We start from the raw sequence: 21,619 nt of genomic DNA, 5'->3' as shown, positions 1-21,619 counted from the left end.
AGTAGGAGAGTCTCTCTCTAACCCATGATTGTGTTCTAGCTAGTAATTTTTAGTTAACTGCTATCCAGGATGATTAATACTTTGATTGAAATGATAATGAACTAAGAATAACTCCTAGTGTCGGGGTATGCTTTGTTCGCCCGACCTAGTGCACACAACCATCCCAATATTTCTTCTCTGATTTCTTCTGGTACACCCCACACTTATCATGATTTCCCTCCTCAGCTAGCTCTTTTAGGACATTCGCCTTAAAATCAGAGTACGCAGCTGACTCCTCTCTAGGTGCCTCTATTGCTTTCTTTACCTTGAACACCATTTTTTCTTCTCCTACTCGTAGCATGAGCTGCCTTTCACAAACATCCAGTATAGCTCTACCCATAGCCAAGAAGGATTTTCTAAAATCATATGGACCTCCTTATTCTCCTCATGTTTACCATAGTGAAGTCCACGAGGAATAAAATTATATCCACCCGGACTAGAACATCTTCCATTATTCCTTCAGGTATTATTGTAGTATGATTCCTTATCTGTAAAGACACACGTGTAGATCTGATTGCTTCAATCCTCTCTCAAGCTTCATGAAAATAAAAGAAGCACCCGAATCACATAAAGATTTTTCAAATTTAGTACCTCCTAGATAATAAGGTATAGTAATACTCCATGTATCTCAACATTTCCGAGGGAGCTTATTTTGCAGAATGGCACTACACTGAGAATTGAGCTTAACCATCATTGTCTCTTCCACTTTTTGCTTGTTTGACACCATCTTCAGGAACTTGGCATATGCTGGCATTTGAGAGCATACTTTCGTAAAATGTAGATTAACATGGATCTACTTAAGCACATCTAGAAAATGCCTATATTGTTTATCTAGCTTCTCTCTTCTTTACTTCTGAGGGAAAGGTAGAGCAAGCATTCATTTGCTTTCTTCAGTCTCTTCATTACTTATTTGTTTGTCGTTCTTATTCCTTGTTGGGAATTTAGATTTTTTTTTCTTGTTGAGACCACCCTCTTGCTCTGCCCTCACTTCACCCTCTCGATTATCATTACTTTTCTGCTCCTTTACGGTCTCAACTTACTTTCTACTCAACTCATCCTCCTGTTTTGCAATAAGGTCCAGCAACACTTTGTCACTCCTCAAAGATACTTCTTTTATTATTTTTCTTGAATTCATATCGGTATCAGAAGGAAGGGTTCCTTGAGCGCTCTCAGACAGCAAACTAGCAATTTGTCAAACTTATCTCTCGAAGTTTGGAATGGTTATACTATGAGTTTCAAGTCTCTTATATGCCTTAATAATGAAAGTCTTAATTAGATCTTCCATATAAAACCGATTGGATTGTTGAGGGTGGTATAGTTGCCTCTGCTGATTTTGGAAACCTGAAGTTCCTTGTCACTAAGGTTTCAGAGTATTCCGCTACTAGGAGTTCAGACTGCCAATTGGTGAACTCCATGAAAACTCTGGGTGCCTCTGCCCCATGGAATTAAAATTATTACCACCTTGATAGTTGCCTCTGTCAAAGTTTCCCACGGCATTTACCACTTCATATGTAGCTAAGGCCAGACATTTATGTGTTGGGTGGTCGATTTCACAAAAATCACAAACTGATGGCGGCTGGCTCTGGACCTTAGCTAAGGTCAACTTTCTAATCTCTGTTGTCATGAAGTCTAGCTGGGCTTGGACAGAAGTGTTAGAATCCACTTGATGTACAATAACCTTTTTTTCTCGCGTTATGATCTGCAGGACATTGATTTTCATCTTTAGATAATTCATTCAAAATGGGACATTCTTCTTAGGAGTCTTCTTCATAAGAGGACCTCCAACTGCGTTGGTTAGAGTCCTCCTGGCAGAGGGTGCCAGCCCATTGATGACATCCACAACACACCTCAATAAGAGATATGATACGATCGTATGCAATAATAATTACCCAACTATGAGTCGGGGTCGAATCCACTAGGAGCTATGAGGGGTGTTAGGAGTATATATTTGAAGCAAGCGAATGGGTTATCAAAGATTGCACTTCCACAACAGAGTTTTGATATTTACTTCTACTGTTACTCTAATGATTGCAAGCTAAGGAAAATAGACTAGAGATGAATGTTTTTGTTATTTTTTCAACTAGTTTAAAGGCCTAGGGATGTGACCATACCTTAGGTGTTCGCCTAATGGGATAAAGAAGTTAATGCTCGTTTTATTGATTGAGCTGTATTATAGCTCTCAACTCTACATTACCCACTCAATACCTCTCGGTCAGAGAGTGATTTTGCCCAATTTGGCTTTCTCAAGTCCAAATGGGTATCAACCAAAACAGTTGATATGAGCTCAAGTCGAGTTCTTACTATCTCTAGGTTGAACCCTTTAATTAGGCTAATCAATCTCTCAATTAACCCAATTCCTTTTAGCTAAGTTATCCTAGACTAGGTCCATCTTTCTCAAGTAGAGACTTAGTCATATAAGCATGAATCAAAGTTTGTAACAATTATTGCTAAAATTGAAGCATGAACTAAGCTAAATAATCAACACCAATCATAAACAAGCATTAAATTAAATACATATAAGTCTACACACTAGGGTTGGGTCACAACCCTAGTAAGAATCTAGCTACTCATAATGGAAATTGCAGAAATTAAAGAAGAAAAGCTAAATAAACTCATAATGAAAGATTAAAATGATGAAATCTAATGTTAAAACACTCGAATAATCTAAAACTTCCTGAAATAGTAAAAAAGAAATGGCTACAGCAGCTTTGAATGTTCAAACTTGACCTAAATTTGTAAAACTCGTCTATTTATACTGGGCCAAAAATCTCAGACAAAAATGCCCCTTGGAAGGTTCTGCAGCCGCACAATTCCATGTGCGGTCCGTAGATTTCTTCAGTTGGCAGGACGGAGGATTCTGCAGCTGCACATTGGTGAACTGCGGCTGCAAAACAACTTCTACGACTGCAATTCTGCAAGGTGTCCGGACTTGGTCATCTTCACATTCTTTGAACTTGGAGATACTTGCCGGTGAAGCCCAGTGCGGCCGCACAATACATGTGTGGTCTGCACATTGATAAAAAATCCTGTTACGTTCTGTTGCTTGATATGCGGCCGGAGATGGAATTCTGCGGTCCGCAATTTCTTCTGCAGCTGCAGAATTCCTTCTACTGACCGCACTTCTTTGCTTCTGCAACCTTTATTACCTTGTGCTTTGGAACACTCCTTTTTTGAGTCGCATTTCATCATGAGAGATCAAATTTCTAGCATTCCTGCAGTTTGCACAATTTCATTAGTTTTGTGAACACAATTTAATACTTTTGAACTAAAACAAAAGCAAAAGGTGCTAATAAGTAGTCAAAATTCCCACTTATCACCTATCCCAGAAATCATAGAGTTGCATCCACAATCGACTTCGTGATGCCGACATCTTCTCATAATATCCTTACACCTTTTCCATTCTTCTAACACTGTTTATGTATCTTTCTGCTCGAAGTCGTGGATCTCTCTTCGAAATTTTCCTATTTTTGCAGGCGAAAAATATTTGTCAAGGAACTTCTTCGTCATGTCTTCTTAAGTTTGAATTAACCCAGTTAGCAAACTCCTCAACCAGTACTTAGCATCATCTTTTGGTGAAAACGAAAATGTCCACAAGTAAATAGCATCTTTCGAGACCCTGTTGTACTGGAAGGTATTCATAATCTCATCAAAATCCATCAAGTGAGTACTTGGATCTTCGATGGGTTTGCCACGCAAGACATAATTGTTTTAAATGGTCTTAAGTAGCCCTTGCTTGATCTCAAAATTATTCGTTGTGATTTGAGGAGGTCTCCCACTAGATAATTTTTGGTTTTAGACTGGCCTGGCGTAGTCTCATGGTGATTGTCCAGGCCTTGTCACATTAATTTCAAATTCGTCTTCAACCACAGGTCTGTGCAGGTTGAATCTCCATCCTCCGTTTCCGTCAACCATTTTAGATCTCAGAGCTGCTTCAGCAGTTGCCCATGCGGCTGCTTCTTGATGGGTTGCTTTTCGTGCAGCCAAGTCAACTTGTTCATCACTATTCTTACCCATATTCTGTTGGGTCGAAGCCTACCCCAAGAAATTCCTGGTGACTTCTCTCTCCTTTTTCATCTGTCGTAGGCACTTTTCCAACTCTGGATCGTATGGAATCACCTCTTTAGAAGAGGATCTATTCATGCACCAGAGAGCTTAAACCTATTACCTGCGAACTAGTGAGAAATCATAAGTACAATAAAATAAAATAAAATAAAATAAGATTCCTGAATTAGCACCAAACAGAGAATTAATGCTCGCTAGTCAGAGATAGCATAGTAAAATTATCTCCATAGGAATTCAATTAAAATATTGTTCGAGTAATTTCTAATTAACTGCTATCCAGGATGATTAACACTTTAATTTGGAATGATAATGAACTAAGATTAACTACTAAAATTAAATCAACAAATTGATCATGGAGAACTAGAGATTAGCAATATCAGTGCGAGAAATAAGGGTCATGATATGATATAGTTATATTTATAGTATGTAATTGGTTTTGGCTAGATTTGAGCCGTTTGGAGTCGAAAAATAGAGGGAAAGGCCTTCTTATTGATTGATGAGCGGGGTTTGAGGTAAGTGACTTGTCTAACCTTGTGTGGTAGAAATTCCCCTTAGCATTTAGTATTGTGGTGATAACTTGTGAAATGTGAAGGCCGTGTACGCAGGGTGACGAGTGCGTACATGGGTTTTAAAAGATCGGTTTTAGCTAAATAGTTTTCCTTATATGCCTTAACAGAGTTACTTTAGCATGTATAGTCATCATGTTTAGCCTAATTTCACATGTCTACTTGTCTTACCTCTTAATTGCAACTTGTACTACATGCTTAGATGAATTACCTATTATTTTTATTCCGTATTCATTATTTAACTATGAGATTCTTTACTTGAAATTGCTATCCTTGAAGTATCATTGTTTCATTTGTTATGATTTGGTTTTGTGATTATTGTTGAGGTGATTGTTTTGTTGTTGCACGAGGTTTCTGTCGTGCTGTGGTTATTGTTGCACGAGGTTTCTGCCGTGCGGTTGTTATTGTTGCACGAGGTTTATGTCGTACGATTGTTATTGTTTGCACGAGGTTTCTGCCATAACGTTGTGATTATTGATACGCATACGGTGGTATAAGGTCTAGGTGTTGAGACGCATGTGGTGAGATAAGGTGGGCTTGAAACGCGTGGCTAGTAGGGGATCTATTTCAAGTCATGCGGTGTGATAAGGTGGGCTATAACGCGGGATGCTATTTCGGGAAAATGATTTTCAAAACAAAATATAAAGGATCCTGCGGTGTTATAAGGAAAGACTTGAGTATTTTACATTTGGGACTACGAGGCGGTACCTCGTGAGTGCCCCTGTTGATTTTTCTCTATCTGTTGTACTGTTGTTTGTTGTTCCTTTAATGTGTACGGTTTTGTGCCCTTTCGTGCTATATTTGTTGTTTCTAGATTCCGTGTTGTTGCTTTCCGTAATTTCTTTACTGTTTCATTTCCTTGTCATTCTTATTATATCATTGTATCTTCTGCCTTGTTCTTAGTATCTCCAGTAGGGCCCTGACCTGACCTCGTCACTACTCTACCGAGATTAGTCTTGGCACTTACTAGGTACCGTTATGGTGTACTCATACTACGCTTCTGCATATATTTTGTGCAGATCCAAGTACATCTTATTATGCCCGGTGTTAGTGTGTGGAGTGAATTTCTCATCGGAGACTTCAAGGTACACCTTCTCGCGTCCGCAGGCCTTGGAGTCACCTTCTATCCCGTCTTTTCCTTGTTCCTTTATGTTTTTTATAGAGAGTGATGTATAGGATTGTGCCACGGTGTATCTAGAGCTTGTGACTTATTTGTAACCGGGTTTTGGGGGTCGTATATACCTTGAGTTGCAGCTTTAAATTTATACAATTGTTAACGTTTAAGCTTTTAGATTATTATTTTAATTATTCCGCATGCTTGTTAGGCTTACCTAGTCTTAAAGACTAGGTTCCGTCACGACATCCTACGGAGTTGTAAAGACCCGACCGGTCGTTTTGAGTACTTGCACTTTGCTCGGTTGTTTGAAGTCTTGAGTAGCTTCATATGATGTATTATGACTTGTGTGAATCGTCAGCTTTGGTTTTCAGGTGTTTCGGAATTAGTTTAGAAGAATGAATTTCACGTTTGAAGCTTTAAGTTGGAAGAGTTGACCAAGTTTGACTTTTAAGTATTTGACCCCGGATCAGAGTTTTGATGGTTCCGTTAGGTCCAGATGGTGATTTGGATATTTCTAAAAGGTTTCTGTGCTAATTGGCGAAAGTTGGAAATTTGAAGGTTTTAAAAGTTCATAAGTTTGACCGAAAGTTGACTTTGATGATATCGGATTCGAATTTTGGTTCCAGGAATTGGAATAGCTTCTTTATGTCATTTGAGACTTGCGTGCAAAATTTGTGCTCATTCCGGGTGGATTTGATATGTTTCGGCGCAAGTTTTAGAAGTTGAAAGTTTATTAAGTTTGATTTGAGGTGTGATTCGTCGTTTCGATGTTGTTACGCGTGATTTGAGGCCTCAAGTAAGTAAATGTTATATTATGGGACTTGTTGGTATGTTCAGACGGGGTCCCGAGGGGCTTAGGTGAGTTTCAGATAGGTTTGGGTTGCATTGCACTCGTTTTTTTATGTTTTGACGTCGTTTCTTCATCCATAAATGGTATCACATCCAGCAAATGAGCTCCAATTTTTGTTTTTATTGAATCATTAGATCCGTATCGTAAATTTTGAACTATAACAACTGGAATCATCAAGTTTCGACATCGTATGAGGAATTTATGGTCATTTTACTAAGAATTGGATTGCTAGATTTTTCAGATTAATTACGGAATTGCCACTGAGTTCGTATTTAAGTATCTGCACTATTTGCAAATATTGACACCAACATATCTCTTTCATTATAAGGTCAAATGGAGTGATTCAAACGCCTAACTTGACTGGAATTTCATAAGGAATCTATAGGAGGCATCAAAAGTGATTTTGGGATTGTTTGGTATGAGAAACGAGGCAGAACAGCTGGGCGGAAACATATAAATCAAGGGTTTCATTTGGTTATATTTTGGGTTGGAGAGCTCGGATTTGGACGACTTTTGAAGTGATTTTCACCACAAGGATTGGGGTAAGTCTTCTCTACTAATTTTTTTATTATATTTCATGAATCTATCTTCGTTTTTGGCAATTGGTTGATGATTTCAAAAATGAAATTGGGAGTTTTTGTTTAAAATTTCATAAAGCGAATTTTTGAGTTTTGAACATCAGTTCGAACTCGGATTTGAGTGAAACTAGTATGGTTGGACTTTGTAATTGAATGGGTTTTCGGATTTTATAAGTTTCATCGAGTTTCGAGGCGCTGGCCCGGGTTGGACTTTTTGGTAATTTTGGGCTTTTGAGTAAAGATTCGACCTTTATCAATTGGAATTGTTTTCTTAAGATGTATTTGATGTATTTGAGTTTTTTTGGCTAGTTTCAGGCCTTCAGAGATCGGTACGCGCGGGATGGATTTTTTGGAGCATCGTTTGGCTTACTCGGTATTGGATTTTGGCTTGTTCGAGGTAAGTAACACTTCTAAACTTGGTGTTGAGGGCATGAACCCCTGAATATACGTGATATATGTTTGGTGTTGAGGTGGGGCACATGCTAGGTGACGGGCGTATGGGCGTGCTCCGTATTAATTGTGACTCAGTTATTTCTATGGTACTGTGTAGTCACCTAATCTTATTTGTATCCATGAAATCTCTACGTGCTAGAGTGATTGAGCTATGATCCATATTAGAAACCATGTCAGATATATGCTTATCCTGTTGGGACCCACTGGGACCATTTTCGCTGTTGAGCTATCTGTTTATATTACATTCTCAGTCATACACATTCATCCATATATCATATCTCAGTCTCTGTTACCATTCATTGATACATCACATCATTATCTTTGGGCTGATCTTTCATGACATTGTGAGCTCGAGAGATTGGAGAGATTGATGACTAAGTGAGGCTGAGGGCCTGATTGTGAGGATATTGATGGGATCGGGCTGCACGCGCAGTAGTTATTATTGATTTATGCCATGATTGGCTTATTATAACGCTTGGGTTGAAGGAGCTCCTCCGGAGTGTATACACACCCCCAGTGAGCGTAGGTACCAACTGAGTGCGAGTATGAGTGCAGAGTGCCGAGTGCGAGTGACGAGTGATTGGGAGGACTGAGTGGCTGTGAGGACTGAGTGACTGTGAGGATTGAGTGATTGGGAGGACTGTGTGCATTGATGCATCGAGAGTATGCATATGGTTTTATCATTGCATGGTATTACAGTTGGCATGCATACATTGACATGTACGCACAGAGATTTATTTTCCTCATGCCATTTGAAAATGAAACATTTACCTGTTGAAAGCCTTTGCGGAAAAATTACAGTTTTCAAACTTACTCATATTTTTGGTGATTTCGGTAAAAGATTTGGTTTTCACTGATATACTTGAAAAACAAGCCTATATCTGAAACTGTGAATGGGCTTAGCATTTTATCTCTGAGTTACTTCTTTTATTACTTTCATTGTGTTGTTATGAACTGTTGTTGGCTATTGGTGTTGGTCTCTGAACCTTATCCCAGCTCGTCACTTCTCTCAACCTAAGGTTAGGTTTGTTACTTATTGAGTACATGGAGTCGGTTGTACTCATACTACACTTCTGCACCTCGCGTGCAGATGTTGGATGTTGATGTTGTTGTGATCGATGGAGCTGGATTAATTGAAGATGTACCTGCGTTCCGCTTGTAGCTACCTCTTCACGGTAGCATTAGATTTATAACAAAATTTGTTTATGTATTTTTCGAAAAGATAATGTATTTATTTCATACAAGCTTTGTAAATTCTAATCTTAGAAGCTCATGATTTGAACTACCAGTCCTTGGGGAACGAATAAGATTAAGATACTTTCTTTTACTTATATATCGTATAAATTTTATTGGAATTGGATAGTTGTTAATTGGCTTAACTAGAGGTTTCGGTTAGGTGCCATCACGACTAGTTAGATTTTGGATCGTGACAAGGGGAAAAATGGGATCGTGATAGCAATGTAGCAAAAACCCATATTTCCAGCCTACCATTACTATACTAACTGAAGATGCAGATTCATGTGATTCCTTCAAATATTTGTTACAAAATGATGCGCCAAGAGCCTACTAATATATAGTTATCATGATCAAGTTATACATTGAGGTGAGACTGTATATGTTAATTAATTATAATTTAGTAATAAGAGTGTGAAGACATATTTTATGTATTTATTGAGTCGGTATAAACAACGAGTACGAGTAAGTTTTGACCTACATTAAGCCACATCCAGATATATTTTCAAAAGAAGAAGAGTATTAGAACAAGGATCATGAATATGTCTAATTACCATTAGAACGATTACAACCCACATACGATGAGCCGTTTCTATAAAATAGCTTTTCAATCTATAAATTAAAATTTATGAAGTGGCAGAGACTTGTAACTTTAGTTCGATTTCGCTTCATCCATTTCTAGCTTAGTATCAAATTAAGTAAAAGTTTCTTTTTTAAAATTTACACCAAAGAGTCAAATTACAAATAGATTTTTAAGATGATTAATTTATTTGATCTTGCGATTTAATATATCTTGATCTTATCATAAGTTGAAGGATAATGATCTTTGGTCTAAACAAATATTTCTCACTTTTTGAACTTCATATAAAGAGAATAATTCACTCAGATGAATAAAGAGACTATTTTATCTTATCTTAGACGAAAGACTGTGTCCTTCACTCTGCATGGAAAACTGGCTCCCTTTAATGTAAACAACCAAATAATAATCACAGTATAAGGTCTAGGAAAAATAGTATGAACGCAGATTTTACTCCTGTGTTCGATAGAACTTGGCTAAGGAAAGCATCTCTTAGCAGGCTCGCTTTAATTACATTTTTTTTTCTTCTGAAAGTAAAGAAGCACCATCATCATCATTGCCCGCTAACCCCCCACCCCAACCCCAAAGTACTTTAGAATCAACTTTGATGTGCTTTATGGTGGAGAAGATAATCACATGTACAGTTCACAGTTGTTAAGATTTGAAACAAATTAAATTTTTTCATGTTCAAGGATATATCATTAACTTATTTTTTATCAATAAAATCCAAGAAACTCTCTTCCTTTCCTCCACACACGCCCTGCTGTCTCTTAAGGAAACAACTTGGAATCAATCATGAAAGCGCACGATCAACCAACAAATGCCGACCACACAAGAATTTAATCTGATTAATTGGATTAATTTCTTTGTTTAATTTGGCTATACTAAATGAAGATACAAATTCATGTGATTCCTTCAAACATTTGTTACAAAATGCTGCGCCAAGACGCCTACTAATATTTAATTACCATGAATAAGTTATACATTCAGGTAAAGTCGAGCTTTGGAGCAACGTCAGAGTTATTTACCTGTGACCTATAGGTACGGGTTCGAGCCGTGGGAGCAGTCGCTAATGCTTGCATTAGGATAGACTATATACATCACACTCCTTGGAGTGCGGGCCTTCCTCAGACCCTACGTGAATGCGGGATGTGCTTTGTGTATCGGACTGTCCTTTTTTAAGTTATACATTAAGATGAGAATGTATATGTTAATTAATTATAATTTAGTAATAAGAGTGCGAAGACATGTTTCATGTATTTATTGAGCTGATATAAATTACAACAAGTATGAGTTAGTCTTGGCCTACGTTAAGCCAGACATATTTTCAAAAGAAGAAGAGCAGAACAAGGATCATGAATGTCTAATTACCATTAGAACGATTGCAACCCACATACGATGAGCCATTTATTTAAAATTTTCTATAAAAATAACTTTTATATATGTAAATTAAAAATTTACGAAGTGGCAGAGATGTATCAATTTAGTAGGCGTGTGGACATAAGAACTGTAAAATTCGAAAAAATTGTGAAAATTTTTTTCAAGTGAAAATGGTATTTGACATAAATTTTAGCTTGGGTTGTTTTTGAAGTTTTGTGAGTGATTTAAGTGAAAATTTTGAAAAACAGTTGTTTTGCAGTTTTTCAAATTTTCGAAAATTTTCAATAACAGTAAAAAAAATTTGAAAAATCTTCCATCAAATTTATGTCCTAACGGGCACTTAGTTCGATTTCGCTTCAGTCTTCATCCTTTTCTAGCTTAATATCAAATTAAGTATGAGTTTCTTTCTTTAAGTTTACACCAAAGAGTACCAAACGAATTACATATCGATTTTTAAGATGATTTTATTTGATTTTGCGATTTAATTTAACTTTGGATTTATGTAGATGGATAGATTTCCATTTTCCAGGAAATATTACTCCATCTGTCACTAACAGAATACGATGGGCAAGAATTAATGCCCTATTGCGTCTCAGACGTAGGTTTCTTAAGTTTATTAAACCAACTTTTGTATTATTAGAAATTAAATTGTTTCTCAAGTTTATTACAACAAACTCTGCATATTCAGATATCATATATGAAAAGTGTCATAAATCAAAGTTCTTATAACTATATTGTATTTTAAAAAATTTCAAATCATAAAAAATGAAAATACTGTGTGACTCTTCAAGTATTAAGTAATAGTGACATAATGACATTCATTTTATACATGGATCTTAGGCAACAATCTCTTTTGGTAACAAATGATAATTAAGTTATTTATACTCCTAGTTAATATGTGATATAGAAAGTAATAAGCTCCCTAGCTATAATATAAACAAGTATACAAATGACAGAGGCCTCACAACATGTGCATTTACAGATAATAATGATAAGACAGAACTCAGAAGCATGTAGGTCAATCAAAGCCATGTGAGGTAACATCACAATTTGACGGAAAAATTATTCTCTACTTGGTAATAGAACATTGAATGTGTTAGCCTTATTTCATAAAGAACCAAGAAAAAACATTAGAAAAATATAACAAATTGAACAAATTGAGATGGGATTTTTGATGCATTCACAGCTTCTCACTTGGGAAAACCATGTGGGCTAAGAAGTTGAACGTGGGAATAATTGAATGAGGTCTGAAGTCTTCAGTTTTTTGCAGAGATAATTCAATTTTATATTAGCAGTTCTTATTTTTTTCTTCCCCCCTTAGTTGCAGTGATCACATGTGAGGTAGTTGTATCCAATAAACAGTGCACCTATTTAAGTTGCAATTACTTTTCTTGGTTATGTCAGTATTGCAGAAAAGTTTATCATAGTTCCAATTCCTCAATTTTCTTCCACTAAGAAAATGACCAACAATGGCATTCTAACACTGGGATTCATAATTGGTTTGTGCACCCTTTTCTTAAGTGCAAATGGGTTTTCAGCAGATTCTGGATGGTCAAGTGCTCATGCAACATTTTATGGTGGAGCTGATGCTTCTGGCACAATGGGTAGGTATATAGAGACGGATCCAAGATTTTAATGTAGTAGGTGCACCTCTATATATACACATATTTTCTTTAAAATTCCTTTACGCGTTTATAAAATTCGAGACTAGGTGCACCCACTACTTATATGTTGGATCCATTTTTAAAGACACAACATCATACTAATCAATTAGACCTTATGATTGATTAGAATATTGATTAATAACAAGTGATTTGGTATTTTTTAGGGGGTGCTTGTGGATATGGAAATTTGTATTCAACAGGGTATGGAACAAGGACAGCAGCATTGAGCACTGCATTGTTCAATGATGGAGGATCCTGTGGCCAATGCTACAAGATCATCTGTGATTATAAGGCAGACCCCGCATGGTGCAAGAAGGGAGTATCTGTTACAATTACAGCTACAAATTTTTGCCCACCAAATTACAATCTTCCTAGTAACAATGGAGGCTGGTGTAACCCTCCTCGTCCCCATTTTGACATGGCTCAACCTGCTTGGGAAAAGATTGGTATTTACAAAGGAGGCATTGTTCCTGTGCTCTACAAAAGGTAGTCCTCATTCTTCATTTACATATTATTAGTCCATAGAATGACACAATCTTTATTCTTAATGAGATTAGTTCCATTAAGTGTTGTCAAGATTCTTGGCAATTAATAGTATAGTTCTAAAGATAACGTTAGAAGAGTAAGTTTTGATTGAGGGAATGGAACATTGTCTCATCATATAGTCTTGGGCAGTTCTCATCTTATAAGCTAACTTTGAGATTGAGTTAGGTTCAATATCCATTTCTTTATATGGTATGAGAGGTAGGTATATTTGTACTTCTTGATTTATCCAATATCAGGCCTCCGTGTTATATTGTTCATCCTTCTTAAGGTGTTAGAACATCTCATATTGATTGAGAGAATGATATGTTATGTCCTTGTATGGTCTTAGACACTTCTCACCTTATAAATTAGATTTTCGAGTTGACTTATACATAAGTCCTTTCAGGGGCGAAGCCAGACACCAAATTACGGGTTTGGCTGAACCATGAACTTTGGTCCAAATTTGGTATTTGTCTTGTAAAATTCATTTAATATGTACAAATTATTAGTTGTGAACCTAGTAACTTAAAAAGACTAGAATACTGAACCCGTAAACTTCAAATCATAACTTCGTCTCTGAGTCCTTTACATTTTTTAACAGATAAGTTGATTTGACATACTTGATGTTTTTTGTGGAGCAGAGTTCCTTGCAAGAAGAAACATGGAGTTAGATTCACAATCAATGGAAGGGACTATTTTGAACTAGTCTTGGTAAGCAATGTAGCAGGGGCAGGATCTGTTAAATCTGTTCAAATCAAAGGCTCAAACACAAACTGGTTGACCATGTCTAGGAATTGGGGATCAAGTTGGCAATCCAATGCATATCTTGATGGACAATCCATATCTTTTAAGGTCACTACCACTGATGGTGTCGCAAAAACATTCTTAAATGTTGTTCCAGCTGGTTGGAAATTTGGACAGACATTCTCAAGCCACACTCAGTTCTGATATACAGAAAATGGTCAAAGAATATGATTTTAGAGTTCTTGGGTTCTTAGGCAGCGGCGTGCTTACTTTTTACAGAAAGCAGCCCGCCCATGCCCATTTTTCTTTTGCTTTTATTCAGATATATATACTATTGGAGAAAGAGAATCTCAAGGAGGAATTGAAGATTAATTCTGTAGTGGCTTGACTATTGAGGAGTTGGTGGTCTGGTACAAATAAAGCTGGTGAAAAACAGAACAATTAGTACGTACGTATTGGTTTAAGTTGGGCAGTTCAAAATATTGCATTTTACGATATGAAAGGATGAATAAGACAGTTGTATAATTATACTTTTGATTTCCCCTTTCTTGTACTCTTGTAATATGACCATTTTCTTGTACCAAATATTCCTGTTTATCATTTTCACTACAAATATTTCTGTCTTGTAGCAAACAAGAGTTGGTGAATACAGTGAAGCGTGTATTTTTTTTTTTTTTTCCTTTTCCTTTTCCTTTTCCTTTTTTGGTGATTAGTGGCAAACGTAGAGCATTAAAAACTCATTTTGGTACAAAAATAAGATGGACATGCCCAAAGTTACAAATTTCTTATATGGCTTCAATTCATTTCTCTTCAAAATAGAGAAAGACTGATTTTTGGTGAGATGCTGGATAGACTCAAGTCAAATATAAATACAGGCTGTGTGTTCATCAAATCATATTAATTTACCATGATTAAACAATAAATTAAAGTGAGAACAATGTGTATTAGTTAATGATTTAGTAAAAATAATGTATGTGAAGAAGAATATTATGTATTCAATAGATTAGTGTAAACAGATTCTTGGATACCATGGTGACAAAAGTAGTTGATCAGATTCTATATATTTCATGACACAAGAATAAAATTCAGAGCTCTTACAGAATGTCCCGGCATAACATGCTTCTACTTAACTTGGTCATGTGATATTAGAATTTTCTGAATATTAAAACTGCAACTGTAAGACAATCTATACTTTATTAGTTCAAAGTTCAAACCTACCCACCAATGCAACAATAACATTCCTCGATTAGAGTAGTAAAAGTTTGGTCATTTTGCTTGCCTCATAAACCGCACTTTCCAACTGCTATTCTAACCTAAAAGGGAAGCTTTAAGCAGAAGCTTGTTCCTCCACTTTCTGTGACCTAATAACAAGAACTCGTTATTCACTTAGCGGTCATTTGTTTGGAATATGATTTATACCGGTATAAGTTATGCCGGTATAAGTTATATTGGGATAAGTTATGCTGGGATTAGTTATGCTGGGATTGTTGTTTATTCATTATTTGGTATGTTGTATTAAGAATGACAATTGCATAATTTCTAAGAAGAAGGTACAAGTTATACCGGTGCTAATTACCCCACCTTCTATAAGGTATAAGTTATCCCAGTGTTAAAATTAACACCGGGATAACTTATACCTGATTTGCTAACCAAACAGAGTATTAAGGTGGTATTAAATTTTTATACCACCCTTATAGAAGCGATTTAACTAACTTTAAAGCCACTGCATGCATACAGAATTTTCTAAAAAAACTACCAAACGAGAGTTTCTAATGATACCGCTGTAAAATGGGGCGGAGACTGGATACTATGGTATATTGTATATATTTAACTTAAAATCTTGGATTAATCCATCAGACATACTGATCCCATGTATTTGAACAACCAATGGCATAATTCCTACTAGTTTCTATGTGGCAACCAAAACCAGTAATCATTGGGATCACTTCAGACTCAAGAAAATGAACGTGCAGCTTCACAAAGCAGAATCAAATTAATTAGTAAGAATATCAAACTACTCCTGTTCCATATCACTCTAATGGTTCTAGCTGACCAAACTTGCTAACAAACCTAACCAATTCCAGTAACAACTCTTTGTGTAGTCTTTTGCCCTCTAGTACAATTTCTACACTTTAAATGCACATTGTATGGCTCCTTATGTCTCACAGCAAAGTGCAAAGTCTAAAGTAAGCATAAAGAAAGGCTTAATTTGGCAAAAATAAGTAGTTATTATGGCAGTACCAAGATCATGTCTTATTGCTCTAGTCTTTGCTTTTGCATTGTTTTCCAGTACTGCAGTCAACGCACTAAGCTCCAATTACTATGAGAATACATGCCCCAAGGCCGAGTCAACCATCACAAAAGTTGTCAAGAAAGCTATGTTGAATGATAAAACTGTTCCAGCTGCGCTTTTGAGGATGCACTTCCATGATTGTTTCGTTAGAGTAAATTTCCACTTCTCTCTTACGTTGTTTTGTAGCTAATTTTTCCGTGTGTTTCATTTTATATGTCACTTTTTAATTTTTAGTCTGTTTCGAAAAGAATGTCAATCTTTTTACATTTGGAACTTCTTTAGCTTTACACGTTAAGTTTCTTATCCCGAATGACATGCTCTTATAGCCACTGAAATGCATGTATTGTAGACCACAATTCTTCTTCCTTCTTAAGCTCCTAGTCGTCAAACATACTCATATAAAATGAAACGGGAAGTAAATATCAAACTTCCTATTTTTTCCCCTGCCCTGAGGACCAACAAACACTTCTCATTTATTCATAGCGTGACTTGCCAAGAATGTATTTCTTTTTGTTGTGATCATTTTATGTTGTAGCTTTTCTTAGGGGTTATGAATTATGATGAGTATAATATAAACTAATTATATATGGTTTTATAGGGTTGTGATGGCTCTGTGCTACTGAACTCAACAAGAAACAACAAAGCCGAAAAAGATGGACCCCCTAACATCTCATTGCACGCATTTTATGTCATCGACGCTGTTAAGAAACAAATCGAGGAATTGTGCCCTGGAGTCGTCTCTTGTGCTGATATTTTGGCTCTCGCTGCTCGGGATGTTGTTGTTCTTGTAAGTTCTATATATCTACTGCTAAACTATTCACTGCTGGCAAATAAATATAAACATGATATTACCATTAAAAATATTCCTAGCAACCAAAAAAGAAAGCCAATATTACTTCTCCATTAATATATGAAATTATTCATTGGGCATATGTATTGTGTCCAGTCTGGAGGTCCTACTTGGGATGTGCCAAAAGGTAGAAAAGATGGAAGAATCTCCAAGGCCACTGAAACGCGGCAACTACCTTCTCCCACCTTCAATATTTCTCAATTGCAACAGAACTTTGCCCAAAAAGGCCTTTCTTTGGATGATTTGGTTGCACTTTCAGGTAAGCAACTCCATGTTCTTCTATTGGTCGCATTCGTGGCTCTCAATTTGAACTATATATAATTGCTCTTCGATCTTCTTGGCTCAAAGAAAAATTTAATATCTCCTAGACTAGTTACAGCGGCTCAAGATTTTTCTTTGTTAACAAATTAAAGCTATTTCTTACTCTGTTAACAGGAGGACACACTCTTGGATTCTCTCATTGTTCTTCCTTCCAAAATAGAATCCACAAGTTCGACAATGGTCACGACATTGATCCAACACTACAAACATCATTTGCAGCCAGTCTGCAGAATGTTTGCCCCATGCACAACAAGGTTAGAAATGCAGGTGCCACCATGGATTCTACTACAACTTTATTCGACAACGCCTACTATAAGCTTCTACTGAATGGCAAGAGCCTTTTCTCTTCTGATGAATCTTTGCTCGCTACTACAAGGACCAAAACACTAGTTTCAAAGTATGCTGGCTCTCAGGATGAGTTCTTTAAAGCATTTGCCAATTCTATGATCAAGATGAGTAGCATAAGTGGTAATGGACAAGAAGTTAGACTCGACTGCAGATTTACTAGATGATAACCCTGACTAAACTTCAAGTTGTTAAGACATTTATTTCACAGGCTTAGGCCTTTCATTTATTGTAATTGGGGTGCTTTAATTTGTTTCATTTCCTTTTATCACTTTCTGTGGTTAATCATTTTTTAAGAAGTTGAGGGAGCAAACCCAAAAAAAAAAGCTCAAAGTGTGTTTTAGCTTTCTGAGCAAAGAAGACTTGGTGATTTATCTTTTATCCCCTTGTTGATTTAATTGGAATGTATTGTTACTTAAATGAAGAAGGATTTTGTGGTGACTCCTAAAAACATGTATTTGTCAATGTCCTTTTCTACCACAATATACTAAATGCCTCCAATGGGACAACATTAGAAAATCAAGAGATATAAAAATCAGATCAGCTGTACACATTGATGAAGGTTTAAGAATATGCATCTATAATTGCAATTACAAGGAGGACTAAACAATGTGAAATTGAGTGCAGTAATGTCCATGTAATCTGAAGGAGCTTAGGATTTCATATCTTGGGATGGTGGAGGCCTTGTGTTGGTGTTCAGAAGTCTTGTGCAAAAATTCAGTTTTAAGAGACAACTAGCACAATAGGATTTTACTTCAAATTAAGTAAAATTAATTACTTAGGTAAATAATTGGCACCTGAAAATCTCCTAATCTCCATTCCCTCTGTTCCTGGACTAGTTCACAGCAACATGCCAACACACAGAAGTCATGGATGAAGCCCCCTTGAAAAAGCAGTGTCAAAAGTGAATACCGTGAACTTACCTTTAGTTGGTGCAAGTAGGGGTAGTTCAAAATTTTGCATTTTACTATATGAAAGGATGAATAGAACAGTAAAAACTCATATAGGTACAATAATCAAGATGGACATATCAAGATAGTGAAAATTTGCTTTTGGGCGAGATGATGAATAGATTCAAGTCACTTGACGAAGGGTAAAGATTTATGTGCATCTCCGATATTTTCGCCAAACCATATTGTATACGGTAAAATCTTGTGTCCTCGATTTTGTAGGCTCGAGGGGCTTGTATCGAGAAACAAACTTGAAATAGGTCGGGCTCGAGCCTGAGGGCAGAATATTATACTCGAAGATCGGATTGCTCGATCAACACCGGGGCCGAGTACGACCAACCTCGAGATAATACCGTTATGGTTTTATAACAAAGAAGCAGATTCTCGCGATGGCCCCAAGATCACAGCGTAAATTCCGAAATAGATTTGTACGAGTTAGTACGGATTTGTACTAGGCGGTTAGACAGTTGTCCCAATAAGATTCTTTACTGTAAATGGAAATGTACCTTATTTAGGGCTCCCCTGTTATATAAGGGGACACCAATCATTTATAACGCATCATGAATCATTGGCAAAAGAATATACTCTTTCACTTCTTGCTCATCACTCATCAGAATTGTCTCTTAACTTTATTGTCTTTACTTTATTGTTCTTATTGACCTACCTCGAGGACATCATAGCTCGAGGTCAAGATTTGCTTAAGCACTGGTTTGATTCAACTTAGTTCTTTAATTTATATGTTTGATTTCTTGATTATTAATTAGTATTGAACTAAATCACGTATCTTTAAAACCACAAACAAGTTTAATTGTTACTCGTATTTTCGAGGTAAACAGTTTGGCGCCCATCGTGGGGCTAAAGATAATAGTGGTTATTTCGGTACTGATTCTGATAACACACGCTATTTTTACACTTGTTCTTTCAAGAATTTTTTTTTCTCAGGTTAAAACATGTCAAACTCACAAAATGCACCCGTACACGGCTCTGGCGACTCTGCTGGGGATAAGAACCCAGAACTTCTGGTTCAGGGTTCAAGAATTCGAGCATAGAATAATTGTTATATTTGGCTTTATTTGTTATCTGGTTTTATTTACATGTTTGGGCCTAATGTACTAAATGTTGCTTTTTACCGCTTTGATATTGTTGAACTGTATATAAATTATTGCGAAACCCTCATCTCTCTGAGTCTTCTAAATCATCTAGGAAGTGTGCACTTCGTGTAACTTCTTTTCTGTTAGAGTCATATCCCAATTTTAGAACGAGGTTCGGACAAGTTGCAAAGCCGGTGAAGCTTCTGTATTCCCGGTACGCTCTACCCCCCCCCCCCCCCCCCGGCTCGAGCTGTCCGCTCGGGTAAGCCAGGTCTAGAACAAATAAACCCAGGTTTTCAAACCTAGTATAACATAGCCTCATGCCGGATCCCTAGTAGGAACACTTGTTTGCATCATGTGCATTTTGACTTTGGGGACTCAACACAGGGGTTGGGTCCGTCTAGGACAGGTGTACCCAAAATAACAGACCATCCTGATGCATCCTATGTGCTACATGTTGCAATTTTCAAGGGTAAAAGGGTCATTTGGCGGACCAATGATAGTTGAGGGCAAATGAAAAAAAGAAAAAAAAAAGAGAGAGCGTGAAGTGTGAAAATAAAGCAAGGAGGGCCCAATTATGTTTTATGTCACATTTTTGTTAAGAAAAGGACAAAAGAAAAATGAAAAAATCCAAAAAAGATTTTGCACTTTCCCATCATTTTTTTCAAAAAAAAAAATCCAAAAAAAAGAGAAAAAAGAAAATCCAAAAAGAGTTTACATGTTTCATCATTTTTCAAAAAAAAAAAAGACAAGACAAAAACATATTTTTCTCTAAATTAGTTTTTTTTAATTCTCGCCCGTATCCAATCTACCCGAACTACGCATACCTGATTCTCGTCTTTCAGGCCGTGATACATAGGCAACCCACATAGGGTCCGGTCTTCCTAGTAAATCTTAGGTTCTTGGCTTCGCGGGGTCTTAGCCAAATCTTGCATTTTTAGCCGCATAGGTTAATTTTAGAAAAATAGTCACAACCATGTCTTGCATGTGTCTAGTAGGGAATGTTATTGTCTCACATAGTGTTGATTGAAGTTTACTCATACAGGTGTGAATCTACTTATCGGGGTTTGAGCATGACAGATACCCCAGGACCACTGCATTCAGGAGCTGCCTGAGGAGTCTTTTGATGCTTTTGAATCTGTTGTTCATGTTTTGCTTTCTAGTCTTGTATAGTAGTATTCAGTCATTTAGTTGATGCTAGAGTCTGTCATAGTCCAGTGAAGTTTGTCGAGTCTTTTGTTATTATTTCCTATTTCGCATTTGAAAATGTATTATAAATCAAAAATTCAAAAAAGAGATATTTTGCGTTTTTATATTTCTGTTAGAATTTTCTTTAGAAATACTACTCCTAGAAATTAAAAATAAAAAAAAAATGAAAGTTTGAGGTGGTTTTATTTTAGGAAATTAATATTTAGAACTCAAAAGAAAAATTGCTTTATATTTCCTTTTAGTACATTAAGACCAAAAATTCAAAAAAAGAGAGAAGAGTATTTTCTTTTAGTACCTCTTTAAAAGTTTTCTTTTAAGATATTACCAAAAAAAAAAAAAGGATTTTCTTTTGAGGTTCTTCCTTGGGAAAATTAACGAAAAAATGAAAAAAAAATTCTTTTATTTTCACTAGAACTTTAGGATATTGTACATAGAAAAAAAAACATACTTTATCTTTTGTTTATCTTTAAAGTTTCTTCCTTAGGTAATCAAAAACTAAAATCCAAAAATATTTTTTATCTTGTTCATTTCTCATTTCGAAATCTTTCTTCAGGGATATCAAATGAAAATTCAAAATATTTTTTTTTCTCTGGGTTATTCTTTAGATTTCCTTCCTAAAAAAAAGGAATCAAAAAAATATTTTTCTCTTTTAGGATTTTTCCTTAATAATTACCCATAGAGTATTTATTTCAAAAAAAAAAAAGAAAGAAAAAATATGCTCAAGTGTAGAATAGGATAATTCTAGAAAATTCAAAAAGAAAAAAATTTGCTT

General features: G+C 36.1%; 2 protein-coding genes across 2 annotated transcripts; both read left to right on the top strand.

Annotated features, from left to right (window-relative positions):
* Positions 1–11,955: 11,955 nt before the first annotated feature.
* LOC109220698 (expansin-A11-like) lies at positions 11,956–14,462 on the top strand. Its single transcript, XM_019385157.1, has 3 exons — positions 11,956–12,459; positions 12,684–13,005; positions 13,686–14,462. The coding sequence occupies exons 1-3, from the start codon at positions 12,315–12,317 to the stop codon at positions 13,990–13,992; spliced, it is 774 nt and encodes a 257-aa protein (XP_019240702.1). The 5' UTR covers positions 11,956–12,314; the 3' UTR covers positions 13,993–14,462.
* A 1,394-nt stretch (positions 14,463–15,856) lies between these two features.
* Positions 15,857–18,038, top strand: LOC109220699 (peroxidase 64-like). The gene is made up of 4 exons (XM_019385158.1): positions 15,857–16,232; positions 16,680–16,868; positions 17,028–17,190; positions 17,367–18,038. The coding sequence occupies exons 1-4, from the start codon at positions 16,020–16,022 to the stop codon at positions 17,762–17,764; spliced, it is 963 nt and encodes a 320-aa protein (XP_019240703.1). The 5' UTR covers positions 15,857–16,019; the 3' UTR covers positions 17,765–18,038.
* Positions 18,039–21,619: the final 3,581 nt, after the last annotated feature.

The sequence above is a fragment of the Nicotiana attenuata genome, unplaced genomic scaffold (assembly GCF_001879085.1).
Source record: "Nicotiana attenuata strain UT unplaced genomic scaffold, NIATTr2, whole genome shotgun sequence".
NCBI classification, from domain to species: Eukaryota; Viridiplantae; Streptophyta; class Magnoliopsida; order Solanales; family Solanaceae; genus Nicotiana; species Nicotiana attenuata.
Note: the sequence above shows the minus strand (reverse complement) of the source record. Positions and strands in the feature narration are given on the sequence as shown.